The sequence below is a fragment of the Petromyzon marinus genome, chromosome 59, assembly GCF_048934315.1.
Source record: "Petromyzon marinus isolate PM22_M1 ecotype Great Lakes invasive population chromosome 59, UKy_Petmar_22M1.pri1.0, whole genome shotgun sequence".
Lineage (NCBI taxonomy): Eukaryota > Metazoa > Chordata > Hyperoartia > Petromyzontiformes > Petromyzontidae > Petromyzon > Petromyzon marinus.
Genome location: NC_133725.1, coordinates 17437087 through 17455457, shown reverse-complemented (window position 1 = coordinate 17455457; position 18371 = coordinate 17437087). Strand labels below are relative to the sequence as shown.

The window sequence follows — 18371 nt, the reverse complement described above, 5'->3', positions numbered from 1 at the left end:
GTGTGTGTGTGGGGTGAGTGTGTGTGTGTGGGGTGAGTGTGTGTGTGTGGGCTGGGTGTGTGTGGCTGGGTGTGTGTGGTGAGTGTGGTGTTACGGGGTGAGTGGGTGGTGCGTGCGGTGGTGGTGCTGCTCGTGGTGGTGGATGGCACCGACTCCACCACCACCACCACGCCGCTACTCTGCCGTGGGCCGTCCACCACACAGCAGCAGGCGGCCGAAGAGCGACCGGAGTGAGCGGAGCGCCCTGCCCAGTTGGGCCAAGCCCCCTCGCTTCCTCTTCTTCTTCTCCTCCTCCTCCTCCTCCTTCTTCTGCTGTTGCCGCATCTCCACCTCCTCCATCTTCTCCATCTTCTCCTTGTTCTCTTCTGTCTCCTCCTCCAACTCCTTCGTCTCGACCTCTTGCACCACGGCCACCACCACCACCACCTCCTTCTCCTCCTCCTTCTCCTCATCCGTCTCCTCCTCCACCTCCTCCACCTCCTTCTCCTCCATCTTCTCGTCCTTCTCCTCCTTCTCCTCCTCCGTCTTCTCCTCCTCCTCCTCCATCTTGTCCTCGTTCACTTCCATCTTCACCACCTTCGTCTCGACCTCTTGCACCACCACAACCACCACCTTCTCCACCTCCTCCTCTGTCTCCTCATCACCCCCCTCCTCCTCACATTTGTTCTCCTGCTCCTCATTCTCATCCTTTTCCTCATCCCCCGTTTCCTCCTCTATCTCCTCATCCATCTCATCCTCATCCAACTCCTCCTCCTCCATCGCCTCCTCCGCCTCCTCGTCCTCCTCCATCTCCTCCTCATCCTCCGTCTCCTCCTCCTCGTCCTCATCCTCCTCCTCATCCTCCTCATCCTCATCCTCCTCATCCTCATCTTCCTCATCCTCCTCCTCATCCTCCTCATCCTCCTCCTCCTCCTCATCCTCCTCATCCTCATCCTCCTCATCCTCATCCTCATCCTCCTCCTCGTCCTCGTCCTCCTCCATCTCCTCCTCATCCTCCTCCTTCTCCTCCTCCTGCTCCTCCTCCTCCCCCTCCTCATCGGAGGAGGAGGATGATGATGATGATGATGGGAGCCTCTTCTCCGGCTGAGCTCTGTGGAGAGAGAGGCAGCAACACCACAGCACCACCACGTCAGCATCGCGCGACTACGGCCAGAGGTCACAGTCGGTCCCCACCCCCAGGAGTGGACTTGCCCATCACGAGTTTCTACAGACTCATAGACACCCACAGAGATTCACAGAGACCCATACTCATAGAGACCCATACTCATAGAGACCCATGCTCATAGAGACCCATACTCATAAACACCCACAGAGATTCACAGAGACCCATACTCATAGAGACCCGCAGAGACTCACAGAGACCCATACTCATAGAAACCCACAGAGACTCACAGAGGCCCATACTCATAGAGACCCATACCCATAGAGACCCACAGAGACTCATAGAGACCTATACTCATAGAGATCAGCAGAGACCCATACACACAGAGACCCATACTCATAGAGACCCACAGAGACTCACAGAGACCCATACTCATAGAGACCAGCAGAGACCCATACACACAGAGACCCATACACATAGAGACCCATACTCATAGAGACCCACAGAGACTCACAGAGACCCATACTCATAGAGACCCATACCCATAGAGACCCACAGAGACTCACAGAGACCCATACTCATAGAGACCCACAGAGACTCACAGAGACCCATACTCATAGAGACCCACAGAGACTCACAGAGACCCATACTCATAGAGACCAGCAGAGACCCACAGAGACCCATACTCATAGAGACCCATACTCATAGAGACCCACCGAGACTCACAGAGACCCATACTCATAGAGACCCACCGAGACTCACAGAGACCCATACTCATAGAGACCCACAGAGACTCACAGCGACCCATACTCATAGAGACCAGCAGAGACCCATACTCATAGAGACTCACAGAGACTCACAGAGACTCATACTCATAGAGACCAGCAGAGACCCATACACACAGAGACCCATACTCATAGAGACCCACAGAGACTCACAGAGACCCATACTCATGGAGACCCATACTCATAGAGACCCACAGAGACTCACAGAGACCCATACTCATAGAGACCCACAGAAACTCACAGAGACCCATACTCACAGAGACCCATACTCTTAGAGACCCATACACATACAGAGACACACAGAGACCCATACACACAGAGACCCATACACACAGAGACTCATAGAGACTCATAGAGACCCACAGAGACCCATACACACAGAGAGAGCCTCACCGTGGCTTCACAGCTCTGGGGAGGGCCCGGCTGGTGGTGGGGAGGGCCTGGCTGGTGGTGGGGAGGGCCCGGCTGGTGGTGGGGAGGGCATGGCTGGTGGTGGGGAGGGCCCGGCTGGTGGTGGGGAGGGCCCAGCTGGTGGTGGGGAGGTCGTCGCTGGGGCTGGCGGTGTCGTCGCTCTGGAGCCAGCCGTGAGCCAGCGCCTGCTCCGGTGTCATGCGGAGTTCCGGATCCCAGCTAGGGTGAGGGGGGGCACGGAGGGGGGTGAGGGGGGGCACGGAGGGGGTTAGGGGGGGCACGGAGGGGGGGGGGAAGGACAAGAAGGGGGGTGAGGCGGGGTGAGGATATGACGTTCGCTAGACGTACGTCACGTTCCAATCTGATTGTGTCTGTACGTGTGTGTCTGTACGTGTGTGTGTGTACGTGTGTGTGTGTACGTGTGTGTCTGTACGTGTGTGTGTGTGTACGTGTGTGTGTGTACGTGTGTGTCTGTACGTGTGTGTGTACGTGTGTGTGTGTACGTGTGTGTGTACGTGTGTATCTGTACGTGTGTGTGTACGTGTGTGTAGGTCCGTCCGGCAAAACAACCCCCTACCTCCTCGTGGTGCCGGACGGGCAACTCTGCCGTGGACAGTGCTGTGGGGGGAGGTCCAATTTCGATTGGCTCCTCCCCTCATGGCATCTGTGTCCACCACAGGGTCTAAACGGGAGCTCTGGACGGGTGCGAGGGGCTGGTAACCCCTCCACCTTCAATTAATTACCACTAAACCGCGAATTAAGTATATAGCTAATAAGCTTGTGCCGGAGGCCCCGGGGGGCCAGGCGTCTATGACGTCTCCTGGCCAAACCCCAATTGGCGGAGCCAGGAGATTGAATATCTACCCTCGGGGCTCCTCCAGAAACAACGAAAAACCACTACGGGTGGCAACGTGGAATGTTCGAACGCTCACTGCGGAGGAGAGGCTGCCACTCCTCTGTCGGGAGCTGGACCGGTACCGCCTGGATCTCTGTGGCATTCAGGAGGTCCGGTGGACCGGTTCTGGCTCCTGCCACCATGATGGGTGGACAGTCCTCTACTCGGGGCAGCAGACTGCCAAACAACAGGATGTGGCTCTTCTGTTGAACAAAAGAACGAAGGGGGCGTGGGAGCGTGGCGGTGAGGTGTGGGAAGCTGTAAGCCCCAGGCTACTTTGGGCTCGCCTTCCCATCAACCGGAGGCGAGGAATGGTGGTCGTGGTTACTTATGCCCCCACCGAAGATGAACATCCGTGAAAGGATGCAGGCAAAGCCAATGAGTCAGATGCCTTCTATGACCTCCTGTCACAGGTGCTGGCTAAAGTGGCCCCTCGGGAGAGAGTCATCATGTTGGGTGACTTCAATGGCCGAGTTGGTCATGATGCTGGCACCTGGTCTGGAGTGATTGAAGGGCATGGGCCAGATCAGCTCAATAACAACGGTAGGAGGCTGCTAGATTTTTGTGCAGCCCATGGGCTTGTAATTACCAACACGCTGTTCTGGCATCGGCGCATCCACACAACATCATGGATGCATGCCGGGTCCAAGCAAGAACATCTGCTGGACTACATAGTTACGGACCAGCGGATGCGAGCCCATGTCCTTGACACCAGGATCTACCGTGGAGCTGATCTGCCCTCTGACCATTGATTAGTCATATGTAAGATGCGCCTGCCATTCTTCCACTCCGGTGGTGGGTGTACACCCAGGACCCCATGCCAACCTAAAGTGGCCTGGTCTCAGTTATCTGATGAAAGTTGCAAGCGAGAATTTAATCATCGCTTGCGGCTGGGATTGGCATCGTCCCCGACTCCTCCTGATGTCGAGGGGAAATGGGCGAGGTTTAGGACTGTGACTCATGCAGCTGCAATGGCTGCTTTGGGTACGCGGTCCAGACCTCCCCAGAGACCCTGGCTGACAGAGAAGGTGTTCAGGATGGTTGAGAAAAAACGACAGGCCCACTGTCATCGGCTACAGAATCCCACGTCAGAGAATGAGGAGGCTTACCGCAGCCTTCGCTCGGAGGTTCGGAGAGCCGTGAGGCGCTGCAAGGATGGGTGGTGGTCGCGGGTTGCTGAGGAGATGGAGTCTGTCTCCGTGGCCCGTGATCACAAATCTCTATTTAACTCCATCAAAAAAGTAACCTGCAGCGCCACACCTATTACCATCATTAGGGGAAAAAACGGTGATCTAATCTCCAACCCCCAGGAATAGGTTTGCAGATTTGCTGGGCATTTCTGTGAGGTCCTGGGGGAGGGAAAATCCCTCAGCCAGGAAAACATCGTGGCACAAAGTGAGGATGACCCTGCTGAGGCTGCGGTGCCTCAAATATTGGAAGAAGTCACCCCCTGTGAGTGGCTGGCTGAGGTGCCATCTGTTGAGGAAGTACTGAAGGCGATCCGGAGTCTGAGACCAGGAAAGGCAGCGGGCAGAGATGATCTCCCATGCGAAATGCTGAGGGAGGGTGGCGTTTGTGCACAGACTGCCCTATATGACATCATAACAACAGTCTGGACCACTGGACGGGTTCCGCAGGATTGGAAGGATGCCCTGGTAGTCCCCCTTTTTAAGAAGGGGGACCGCACAGACTGTAACAACTACAGGGGCATCTCACTCCTCAGTGTGCCGGGAAAGGTCCTGGCAAGGATTATTCAGCATCGCCTTGCCAGGCACGCTGAGGAGAGGCTTGCGGAGCCCCAATGTGGTTTCAGGAAAGGGCGGTCCTACACAGATGCCATATTTTCTGTCCGTCTGCTACAGCAGAGGTGTAGGGAATTCCAACAAGACCTACATCTCTGCTTTATTGACCTGGTCAAGGCCTATGATACCATCAGTAGGCCTGGGCTCTGGGTTGTTCTTCGTGCTTTTGGAGTACCTGACGCTCTGCTCACGATCATTAAGGACCTTCATGATGGTGAGCGGGCCCGGGTAAAACTACGTGGCCGGGAGTCAGAGCCATTACCTGTACACCTTGGGGTGCGACAGGGATGTCCTCTGGCTCCCACATTATTTAACATCTATTTTGACCACATAGTTCGTGAAGCCTTCAATAGCTGTACCGGGGGAATCTCTATATGGTACAGATATAATGGGAGGCTGATCGATGCCCGGGTGCGGTCAAGGGATGGCTCCGTATTGCTCAACCAGGTTATGTATGCTGATGATTGGGTAATAGCTGCTCATTCAGAGGAGGAGTTGGAGATGCTGCTGCTGAGACTGGAGCGTACCACTAAGAGGTGGGGCCTTACCATCAGCCCCACCCAAACTAAGCACCTGCCTGGGTATTGTACCATCGGACACTCCACCCCCACAACTCCCAATCGGTGATGGGGCAGTTGTGGAGCGAGTGGAGAGTTTCCCATACCTGGGCAGTGTGCTTATGACCGGCTCCAGTTTAACAGCAGAGGTCTCACTCCGAATCAGTCGAGCGGCAATATCTTTTAATTTGTTGCGTAACGCTGTGTGGAAGCTACCTGGTCTCTCGCTCCGCACTAAGCTTCAGGTCTTCTCGGCCACCGTCATTCCCTCCCTTCTCTACGCTTGCGAAACGTGGACCCCCCTAATGGAACATCTTTGCCGGTTAGAAACATTTAGGCTGGCCTGCCTACGATCCATCTTGGGTTTAACCAGACTGGATTGTGTGAGGAGCTCACAAATCCTTGAAAGATCTGGGCAAGGTCCCATCGGTGAGCTCCTCCGGCGGGCAAGGCTGCGATGGCTGGGTCATGTAGCCCGCATGCCCAGCCACCGCATGCTGAAACAGCTTTTGTTCAGCCGGATTGAGGGGGCTAAACGGGCACGGCACGGGCTAGAGAAGAGATGGAGTGACGTGGTACAGGAGGACGTGGAGCTGAGTGGACTTGCTGATGACTGGTACCAGCGGTGTCAAGATCGGCCTCTGTGCAGGAGGCTCGTGAAGGACGCTACTGGGCAGTTGGAGGCAGTCGCCCTCCAACAACAACAGAGGGCGGAGGAGCGACGCTCACAACAACGAGCGGAGCGCCGGGTGGCTAAAGCACAGCAGGTTGGCACAGTAGGGGGCACAGGTGGTGCATCAGCCAGTCATCTCAGTCAGTCGACCTGTGGCACCTGGGTCTGCCCCGTGACCTCCTGCCAGCGGGCGGGCGTTCGACACTTCACGTGGCCTCAAGGTGCACATGGCCTGGCACAAGCGTCGTGGTGACATCACTGCCACTTAGTGGCGTGTGAGTGTGTGTACGTGTGTGTACGTGTTCGATTCCCGCTCACAGCCAACACCAGTGACTGCGATTATCTGAACAACCGGTCCTGGTCCTCCCCTCGGTCGACTCAGCCTCAAAAGAGTACCTGGTGCGGTGTGTAAACATCTCCAACCCTGAGACAAAGGCGGCCGGGCGTGGTGCTGGCCACCCACCCCCTCTGTGTGTGCCACAGCACCGGCCTTCATAGATGCTGCTACTCGCTACTACTAACAGCACTTGCCCCTACAGTCTGCTAGAGGCTACACGGGGGATTTTGTCTGTGTGTAGGTGCTGCTACTCGCTACTACTAACAGCACTTGCCCCTACAGCCTGCTAGAGGCTACATGGGGGATCTTTGTCTTTGTTCTTACTGTAGGCAGTTTCTGATAAAGTTCACGAGCTGAGCTCCACATCCCCACAGCACGAAATGCAGGGGAATGCTTCCCGGGTGACGCTTCGTGGCCGGGCAGAGAGGATGGCCGAATCGGTCTGCAGGAGAGCGAGAGAGACAGAGAGAGACACAGATAGACAGAGATAGAGAGATAGAGAGAGATGGATAGAGAGACAGGGAGAGAGACAGAGAGAGACAGAGAGATAGAGAGAGAGGCAGAGAGAGACAGAGACACAGAGAGAGACACATAAAGAGATAAAGAGAGAGACAGGGAGAGAGAGACAGACACACGCACAGTGTCACTAACCACCACGTCAACAACATATCAACTCACCCACCCACACCGACTCCCACCCACCCACTTACTCACCTAACTACCTATCCACTCAACCCACCTACCACCCGACCTATCCACCAACTCACCCACCCACCTACCCACCCACCAACCTATCGACCCACCTATCCATACTTGGGTTGCTTATCAACCCCAACCCAGGTCGTAATTGAGTGGGCCCAAACCCCAACCACCACCTCCTCCCTACCGCTCCCCCCAGGCCCCCCCCACCACCACACCACCACCATCGCCACCACCACATCAACAACACACCACACCACGACACCACCACCACTGAACCACCACCAACACAGCACCACCACCACACCACCACCACACCACCCTTCTACTCACCAAAGAAGTGCTCTTTGTTGCGAGATCTCTCCACCATTTCTTTTGGAGGCATGCCCAGGATCTGCACAACCATTTCAAGACAGCGACAAAGAGAGACACGCTTGTTACACGCATTTTACACGCATGTTACACGCGTGTTACACGCATGTTACACGCGTGTTACACAGAGAGACCCATAGAGATTCAGAGACATATAGAAACATAGGGACTCCTAGAGACCCATACATAGATGCATAGAGACCGACAGAGATTCAGAGACTCACATAGAACCATAGGGACTCACAGAAACCCATACAGAGACCCATAGAGACCCATAGACTTACATAGAACAATAGGGACTCACAGAGACCCATACATAGACCCATAGAGACCCATATACTTATATAGAACAATAAGGACTCACAGAGACCCATACAGAGACCCATAGAGACCCATATACTTACATAGAACAATAGGGACTCACAGAGACCCATACAGAGACCCATAGAGACCCATAGACTTACAAAGAACAAAAGGAACTCACAGAGACCCATACAGAGCACCTTGGAGATCTAGAGACTCATATAGAAGGACAGTGACCTACACAGGGACCCAAGCTACAGCTAAACTATTTTTCTTTAACCAGGTAAGGCGCCCACAGAGCTACGTAGCTATTTCTCATCGGCCGTACGGCAGAAAAAGATCTCTATGTGACATTGTCACATTGAGCATTATGGGTGCGTAGGTGGGTAGATAGGTGGGTAGGTTGGTAGGTGGGTGGGTGAGTGGGTAGGTGGGTAGATAGGTTGGTAGGTGGGTGGGTGTGTCGGTAGGTAGGTGGGTTGGTAGGTGGGTGGGTGAGTGGGTCGGTCGGTGGGTTTGGCGAGTCGGTGGGTCACTGGCTGGGTGACTGGCTGGGTAACTGCGTATTTGTCTGGGTGTCTGGCTGGGTGATTGGCTGGGTGACTTACTGGGTGACTGACTGGGTGACTGGTCAGGTGGCTGGCCGGGTGGCTGTGTGTCGGGCTGGGTGACTGGCTGGGTGACTGGCTGGGTGACTGGCTGGGTCACTGGCTGCGTGTCTGGCTGGGTGACTGGCTGGGTAACTGGTCAGGTGACTGGCTGGGTAACTGGCCAGGTGACTGGCTGGGTGTCTGGCTGGGTAACTGGCTGGGTGTCTGACTGGGTGTCTGGCAGCGTGACTGGCTGGGTGTCTGGCAGCGTGACTGGCTGGATGACTGGCTGCGTGACTGGCTGGGTGTCTGACTGGGTAACTGGCCAGGTGACTGGCTGGGTGACTAGCTGGGTGTCTAGCTGGGTGTCTGACTGGGTGACTGGCTGCGTGACTGGCTGGGTGTCTGACTGGGTGACTGGCTGGGTGTCTGACTGGGTGGCTGGCTGGGTGTCTGGCTGTGTGGCTGGCTGGGTGTCTGGCTGGGTGACTGGCTGGGTGGATGTCTGCGGGGCCGGTCTGGGCCAAGTCTCCCGCTTGAGGTGTCCCCCCCCCTTTCCCCCAAGGAGGCTCCCCGGTCACCTCGATGCAGCATGCCAGGTGGTCGTCGCGGCCGAAGGAGAGGAAGAGGTCCCTGCCGGTGGCCATCTTGGCGACGGTGCAGCCCAGGGACCACGTGTCCGCGGCGCAGGTGACCGGGTAGCCCAGCAGCACCTCGGGCGCCACGTAGACGAGGGTGCCTCCCACGTGCGAGGCTGTGCAGACGACGGCAAGCGACAGCGGCGGTGATGGTGAATGTGGACTGGGTACGTGCGCGTGTGTGGGGGGCGGTGGTGGGTGGGTGGGTGGGAGGAGAAACCCGCACACAGACACCCACACACCCACACACACACACCCACTCACACACCCACACACCCATAACCACACACCCACACACCCACACACCCACACCCACACCCACACACCCACACACCCACACACACACACAGACACCCACTACACACACCCACACACCCACACACACAGACACCCACACACACACCCACACACACACCCACACACCCACACACACCCACACACACAAGTGCAGGTGTATGAGGGTCACCACTCACGTGGACGGTCCACAAAGAAGCTGAAGCCAAAGTCGGTGACTCTGGCAACGCGGCTCGCGATGTTTTTCACCAGAATGTTGCCCTGGATGGGGAGCGAGCGGCAGGGAGAGAGAGGATTCACACTCAGCGGGGTCAAGGCGTCGAACACTCTCTAGGACTGTACGTCTATGTACGGTAACTACCTCTACTTATGAACGTTCAGCTTGCGAACTATCAGAGATACGAACCAAACCCAGTCCGTATGCTCCAGTTGCTGCTGTTCAGAACCGAGAGTGCATAAGTTCGATAGATGGCGGTCGTGGCATCTACATCTGCAGAACGTGAAGAACCAGTGGTAATCTACATCTGCTGAATGTGAAGAACCAGTGGCATCTACATCTGCAGAACGTGAATAACCAGTGGCATCTACATCTGCAGAACGTGAAGAACCAGTGGCATCTACATCTACAGAACGTGAAGAACCAGTGGAATCTGCATCTACAGAACGTGAAGGACCAGTGGCATCTACATCTACAGAACGTGAAGAACCAGTGGCATCTACATCTACAGAACGTAAAGAACCAGTGGAATCTACATCTGCAGACCGTGAAGAACCAGTGGCATCTACATCTGTAGAACGTGAAGAACCAGTGGCATCTACATCTGTAGAACGTGAAGAACCAGTGGCATCTACATCTACAGAACGTGAAGAACCAGTGGCATCTGCGTCTACAGAACGTGAAGGACCAGTGGCATCTACATTTACAGAACGTGAAAAACCAATGGCGTCTAAATCTGCAGAACATGAAGAACCAGTGGCATCTATATCTGTAGAACGTGAAGAACCAATGGCATCTGTGTCTACAGAACGTGAAGAACCAATGGCGTCTACATCTACAGAACGTGAAGAACCAGTGGCATCTTCTTCTACAGAACGTGAAGGACCAGTGGCATCTACATCTGCAGAACGTGAAGAACCAGTGGCATCTACATCTGTAGAACGTGACGAACCAGTGGCATCTACATCTGCAGAACGTGAAGAACCAGTGGCATCTACATCTACATCTACAGAACGTGGAGAACCAGTGGCATCTACATCTACAGAACGTGAAGAACCAGTGACATCTACATCTAAAGAACGTGAAGAACCAGTGGCATCTACGTCTACAGAATGTGAAGGACCAGTGGCATCTACAGAACGCGAAAAACCAGTGACATCTATATCTCCAGAACGTGAAGAACCAGTGGCATCTACATCTGTAGAACTTGACGAACCAGTGACATCAACATCTACAGAACGTGAAGAACCAGTGGCATATTCGTCTAAAGAATGTGAAGGACCAGTGGCATCTACATCTACAGAACGTGAAGAACCAGTGGCATCTACATCTACAGAAAGTGAAGAACCAGTGGCATCTACGTCTACAGAACGTGAAGGACCAGTGGCATCTGCGTCTACAGAATGTGAAGAACCAGTGGCATCTGCGTCTACAGAATGTGACGAACCAGTGGCTTCTACATCTACAGAATGTGAAGAAGCAGTGGCATCTACATCTGTAGAACGTGATGAACCAGTGGCATCTACATCTACAGAACGTGAAGAACCAGTGGCATCTTCATCTACATAACGTGAAGAACCAATGGCATACACATCTGCAGAACGTGAAGAACCAGTGGCATCTACATCTACAGAACGTAAAGAACCAGTGGCATCTTCGTCTACAGAACATGAAGGACCAGTGGCATCTACATCTGCAGAACGTGAAGAACCAGTGGCATCTACATCTTTAGAACGTGACGAACCAGTGGCATCTACATCTAGAGAACGTGAAGAACCAGTGGCATCTACATCTACAGAACGTGAAGAAATAGTGGCATCTACATATGCAGAACGTAAAGAACCAGAGGCATCTACATCTGTATAACGTGACGAACCAGTGGCATCTACATCTGCAAAACGTGAAAAACCAGTGGTATCTACATCTACAGAACGTGAAGGACCAGTGGCATCTACATCTACAGAGCGTGAAGAACCAGTGGCGTCTACATCTACAGAACGTGAAGAACCAGTGACATCTACATTTAAAGAACGTGAAGAACAAGTGGCATCTACGTCTACAGAATGTGAAGGACTAGTAGCATCTACATCTACAGAACGCGAAAAACCAGTGACATCTATATCTCCAGAACGTGAAGAACCAGTGGCATCTACATCTGTAGAACTTGACGAACCAGTGACATCTACATCTAAAGAACGTGAAGAACCAGTGGCATCTACATCTACAGAATGTGAAGGACCAGTGGCATCTACTTCTACAGAACGCAAAAAAACAGTGACATCTATATCTCTAGAAACGTGAAGAACCAGTGGCATCTACATCTGTAGAACTTGACGAACCAGTGACATCTACATCTACAGAACGTGAAGAACCAGTGGCATATTCGTCTACAGAATGTGAAGGATCAGTGGCATCTACGACTACAGAACGTGAAAAACCAGTTGCATCTGCGTCTACAGAATGTGAAGAACCAGTGGCATCTGCGTCTACAGAATGTGAAGAACCAGTGGAATCTGCGTCTACAGAATGTAACGAACCAGTGGCATCTACATCTACAGAACGTAAAGAACCAGTGGCATCTTCGTCTACAGAACGTGAAGGACCAGTGGCATCTATATCTGCAGAACGTGAAGAACCAGTGGCATCTACATCTTTAGAACGTGACGAACCAGTGGCATCTACATCTGCAAAACGTGAAGAACCAGTGGTATCTACATCTACAGAACATGAAGGACCAGTGGTATCTACATCTACATAACGTCAAGAACCAGTGGCGTCTACATCTACAAAATGTGAAGAACCAGTGACATCTACATTTAAAGAACGTGAAGAACCAGTGGCATCTACGTCTACAGAATGTGAAGGACCAGTGGCATCTACATCTACAGAACGCGAAAAACCAGTGACATCTAAATCTCCAGAACGTGAAGAACCAGTGGCATCTACATCTGTAGAACTTGACGAACCAGTGACATCTACATCTGCAGAACGTGAAGAACCAATGGCATATTCCTCTACAGAATGTGAAGGACCAGTGGCATCTGCGTCTACAGAATGTGAAGAACCAGTGGCATCTGCGTCTACAGAATGTAACGAACCAGTGGCTTCTACCTCTACAGAATGTGAAGAAGCAGTGGCATCTAAATCTACAGAACGTGAAGAACCAGTGGCATCTACATCTGTAGAACGTGATGAACTAGTGGCATCTACATCTACAGAATGTGAAGAACCAGTGGCATCTTCATCTACATAACGTGAAAAACCAGTGGCATATACATCTGCAGAATGTGAAGAACCAGTGTCATCTACATCTACAGTACGTGAAGAACCAGTGGCATCTTCGTCTACAGAACGTGAAGAACCAGTGGCATCTACATCTGTAGAACTTGACGAACCAGTGACATCTACATCTAAAGAACGTGAAGAACCAGTGGCATCTACATCTACAGAATGTGAAGGACCAGTGGCATCTACTTCTACCGAACGCAAAAAACCAGTGACATCTATATCTCTAGAAACGTGAAGAACCATTGGCATCTACATCTGTAGAACTTGACGAACCAGTGACATCTACATCTACAGAACGTGAAGAACCAGTGGCATATTCGTCTACAGAATGTGAAGGATCAGTGGCATCTACGTCTACAGAACGTGAAAAACCAGTTGCATCGGCGTCTACAGAATGTGAAGAACCAGTGGCATCTGCGTCTACAGAATGTGAAGAACCAGTGGAATCTGCGTCTATAGAATGTAACGAACCAGTGGCATCTACATCTACAGAACGTAAAGAACCAGTGGCATCTTCGTCTACAGAACGTGAAGGACCAGTGGCATCTATATCTGCAGAACGTGAAGAACCAGTGGCATCTACATCTGTAGAACGTGAAGAACCAGTGGCATCTACATCTACAGAACGTGAAGAACCAGTGGCATCTGCGTCTACAGAACGTGAAGGACCAGTGGCATCTACATTTACAGAACGTGAAAAACCAATGGCGTCTAAATCTGCAGAACATGAAGAACCAGTGGCATCTATATCTGTAGAACGTGAAGAACCAGTGGCATCTGTGTCTACAGAACGTGAAGAACCAATGGCGTCTACATCTACAGAACGTGAAGAACCAGTGGCATCTTCTTCTACAGAACGTGAAGGACCAGTGGCATCTACATCTGCAGAACGTGAAGAACCAGTGGCATCTACATCTGTAGAACGTGACAAACCAGTGGCATCTACATCTGCAGAACGTGAAGAACCAGTGGCATCTACATCTACATCTACAGAACGTGGAGAACCAGTGGCATCTACATCTACAGAACGTGAAGAACCAGTGACATCTACATCTAAAGAACGTGAAGAACCAGTGGCATCTACGTCTACAGAATGTGAAGGACCAGTGGCATCTACAGAACGCGAAAAACCAGTGACATCTATATCTCCAGAACGTGAAGAACCAGTGGCATCTACATCTGTAGAACTTGACGAACCAGTGACATCAACATCTACAGAACGTGAAGAACCAGTGGCATATTCGTCTAAAGAATGTGAAGGACCAGTGGCATCTACATCTACAGAACGTGAAGAACCAGTGGCATCTACATCTACAGAAAGTGAAGAACCAGTGGCATCTACGTCTACAGAACGTGAAGGACCAGTGGCATCTGCGTCTACAGAATGTGAAGAACCAGTGGCATCTGCGTCTACAGAATGTGACGAACCAGTGGCTTCTACATCTACAGAATGTGAAGAAGCAGTGGCATCTACATCTGTAGAACGTGATGAACCAGTGGCATCTACATCTACAGAACGTGAAGAACCAGTGGCATCTTCATCTACATAACGTGAAGAACCAATGGCATACACATCTGCAGAACGTAAAGAACCAGTGGCATCTTCGTCTACAGAACATGAAGGACCAGTGGCATCTACATCTGCAGAACGTGAAGAACCAGTGGCATCTACATCTTTAGAACGTGACGAACCAGTGGCATCTACATCTAGAGAACGTGAAGAACCAGTGGCATCTACATCTACAGAACGTGAAAAACTAGTGGCATCTACATATGCAGAACGTAAAGAACCAGAGGCATCTACATCTGTATAACGTGACGAACCAGTGGCATCTACATCTGCAATACGTGAAGAACCAGTGGTATCTACATCTACAGAACGTGAAGGACCAGTGGCATCTACATCTACAGAGCGTGAAGAACCAGTGGCGTCTACATCTACAGAACGTGAAGAACCAGTGACATCTACATTTAAAGAACGTGAAGAACAAGTGGCATCTACGTCTACAGAATGTGAAGGACTAGTAGCATCTACATCTACAGAACGCGAAAAACCAGTGACATCTATATCTCCAGAACGTGAAGAACCAGTGGCATCTACATCTGTAGAACTTGACGAACCAGTGACATCTACATCTAAAGAACGTGAAGAACCAGTGGCATCTACATCTACAGAATGTGAAGGACCAGTGGCATCTACTTCTACAGAACGCAAAAAAACAGTGACATCTATATCTCTAGAAACGTGAAGAACCAGTGGCATCTACATCTGTAGAACTTGACGAACCAGTGACATCTACATCTACAGAACGTGAAGAACCAGTGGCATATTCGTTTACAGAATGTGAAGGATCAGTGGCATCTACGACTACAGAACGTGAAAAACCAGTTGCATCTGCGTCTACAGAATGTGAAGAACCAGTGGAATCTGCGTCTACAGAATGTAACGAACCAGTGGCATCTACATCTACAGAACGTAAAGAACCAGTGGCATCTTCGTCTACAGAACGTGAAGGACCAGTGGCATCTATATCTGCAGAACGTGAAGAACCAGTGGCATCTACATCTTTAGAACGTGACGAACCAGTGGCATCTACATCTGCAAAACGTGAAGAACCAGTGGTATCTACATCTACAGAACATGAAGGACCAGTGGTATCTACATCTACATAACGTCAAGAACCAGTGGCGTCTACATCTACAAAATGTGAAGAACCAGTGACATCTACATTTAAAGAACGTGAAGAACCAGTGGCATCTACGTCTACAGAATGTGAAGGACCAGTGGCATCTACATCTACAGAACGCGAAAAACCAGTGACATCTAAATCTCCAGAACGTGAAGAACCAGTGGCATCTACATCTGTAGAACTTGACGAACCAGTGACATCTACATCTGCAGAACGTGAAGAACCAATGGCATATTCCTCTACAGAATGTGAAGGACCAGTGGCATCTACATCTACAGAACGTGAAGAACCAGTGGCATCTACATCTACAGAAAGTGAAGAACCAGTGGCATCTACATCTACAGAAAGTGAAGAACCAGTGGCATCTACGTCTACAGAACGTGAAGGACCAGTGGCATCTGCGTCTACAGAATGTGAAGAACCAGTGGCATCTGCGTCTACAGAATGTAACGAACCAGTGGCTTCTACCTCTACAGAATGTGAAGAAGCAGTGGCATCTAAATCTACAGAACGTGAAGAACCAGTGGCATCTACATCTGTAGAACGTGATGAACTAGTGGCATCTACATCTACAGAACGTGAAGAACCAGTGGCATCTTCATCTACATAACGTGAAAAACCAGTGGCATATACATCTGCAGAATGTGAAGAACCAGTGTCATCTACATCTACAGTACGTGAAGAACCAGTGGCATCTTCGTCTACAGAACGTGAAGGACCAGTGGCATCTACATCTGCAGAACGTGAAGAACCAGTGGCATCTACAGAACGTGAAGAACCAGTGGCATCTACTTCTGCAGAACGTGAAGAACCAGTGACATCTACATCTACAGAACGTGAAGAACCAGTGGAATCTGCATCTACAGAACGTGAAGGACCAGTGGCATCTACATCTACAGAACGTGAAGAACCAGTGGCATCTACATCTGCAGAACGTGAAGAACCAGTGGCATCTACATCTGCAGACCGTGAAGAACCAGTGGCATCTACATCTGTAGAACATAAAGAACCAGTGGCATCTACATCTGTAGAACGTGAAGAACCAGTGGCATCTACATCTACAACACGTGAAGAACTAGTGGCATCTGCGTCTACAGAACGTGAAGGACCAGTGGCATCTATATCTGTAGAACGTGAAGAACCAGTGGCATCTGTGTCTACAGAACGTGAAGGACCAGTGGCATCTACATCTGCAGAACGTGAAGAACCAGTGGCATTTACATCTGTAGAACGTGACGAACCGTTGGCATCTACATCTGCAGAACGTGAAGAACCAGTGGCAACTACATCTACATCTACAGAACGTGGAGAACCAGCGGCATCTACATCTGCAGAACGTGAAGAACCAGTGGCATCTACGTCTACAGAATGTGAAGGACCAGTGGCATCTACTTCTACAGAACGCGAAAAACCAGTGACATCTATATCTCCAGAACGTGAAGAACCAGTGGCATTTACATCTGTAGAACTTGACGAACCAGTAACATCTACATCTACAGAACGTGAAGAAGCAGTGGCATATTCGTCTACAGAATGTGAAGGACCAGTGGCATCTACAGCTACAGAACGTGAAGAACCAGTGGCATCTACATCTACAGAAAGTGAAGAACCAGTGTCATCTACATCTGCAGAACGTGAAGAACCAATGGCATATTCGTCTACAGAATGTGAAGGACCAGTGGCATCTACATCTACAGAACGTGAAGAACCAGTGGCATCTACATCTACAGAAAGTGAAGAACCAGTGGCATCTACATCTACAGAAAGTGAAGAACCAGTGGCATCTACGTCGACAGAACGTGAAGGACCAGTGGCATCTGCGTCTACAGAATGTGAAGAAGCAGTGGCATCTAAATCTACAGAAAGTGAAGAACCAGTGGCATCTACATCTGTAGAACGTGATGAACCAGTGGCATCTACATCTACAGAACGTGAAGAACCAGTGGCATCTTCATCTACATAACGTGAAGAACCAGTGGCATATACATCTGCAGAACATGAAGAACCAGTGGCATCTTCGTCTACAGAACGTGAAGGAACAGTGGCATCTACATCTGCAGAACGTGAATAACCAGTGGCATCTACATCTACAGAACGTGAAAACCAGTGGCATCTACTTCTGCAGAACGTGAAGAACCAGTGACATCTACATCTACAGAACGTGAAAAACCAGTGGAATCTGCATCGACAGAACGTGAAGGACCAGTGGCATCTACATTTACAGAACGTGAAAAACCAATGGCGTCTACATCTGCAGAACATGAAGAACCAGTGGCATATATATCTGTAGAACGTGAAGAACCAGTGGCATCTGTGTCTACAGAACGTGAAGGACCAGTGGCATCTACATCTGCAGAACGTTAAGAACCAGTGGCATCTACATCTGTAGAACGTGACGAACCGTTGGCATCTACATCTGCAGAACGTGAAGAACCAGTGGCATCTACATCTACAGAACGTTGAGAACCAGTGGCATCTACATCTGCAGAACGTGAAGAACCAGTGGCATATTCGTCTACAGAATGTGAAGGATCAGTGGCATCTACAGCTACAGAACGTGAAGAACCAGTGGCATCTACATCTACAGAAAGTGAAGAACCAGTGGCATCTACATCTGCAGAACGTGAAGAATCAATGGCATATTCGTCTACAGAATGTGAAGGACCAGTGGCATCTACATCTACAGAACGTGAAGAACCAGTGGCATCTACATCTACA

General features: G+C 51.0%; 1 protein-coding gene across 2 annotated transcripts in view; it reads right to left on the bottom strand.

Moving 5' to 3' along the window:
* Window positions 1-2105: 2105 nt before the first annotated feature.
* The window catches only part of LOC142905909 (dual specificity tyrosine-phosphorylation-regulated kinase 2-like), a 98199-nt gene continuing 81933 nt past the window's right edge, over window positions 2106-18371 (bottom strand). Inside the window, exons 8-12 of one of the 2 annotated variants that reach the window (XM_076053141.1) lie at window positions 9638-9719; window positions 9108-9280; window positions 7595-7655; window positions 6887-7004; window positions 2106-2517 (exon numbers count right to left, since the gene is read on the bottom strand). In XM_076053141.1, the coding sequence (XP_075909256.1) occupies window positions 2277-2517; window positions 6887-7004; window positions 7595-7655; window positions 9108-9280; window positions 9638-9719 (675 nt within the window). In that variant the 3' untranslated portion in view covers window positions 2106-2276. Of the gene's footprint in view, window positions 2518-6886; window positions 7005-7594; window positions 7656-7681; window positions 9281-9637; window positions 9720-18371 lie in introns of those variants that run through there. The other variant, XM_076053140.1, reaches the window with a different exon arrangement.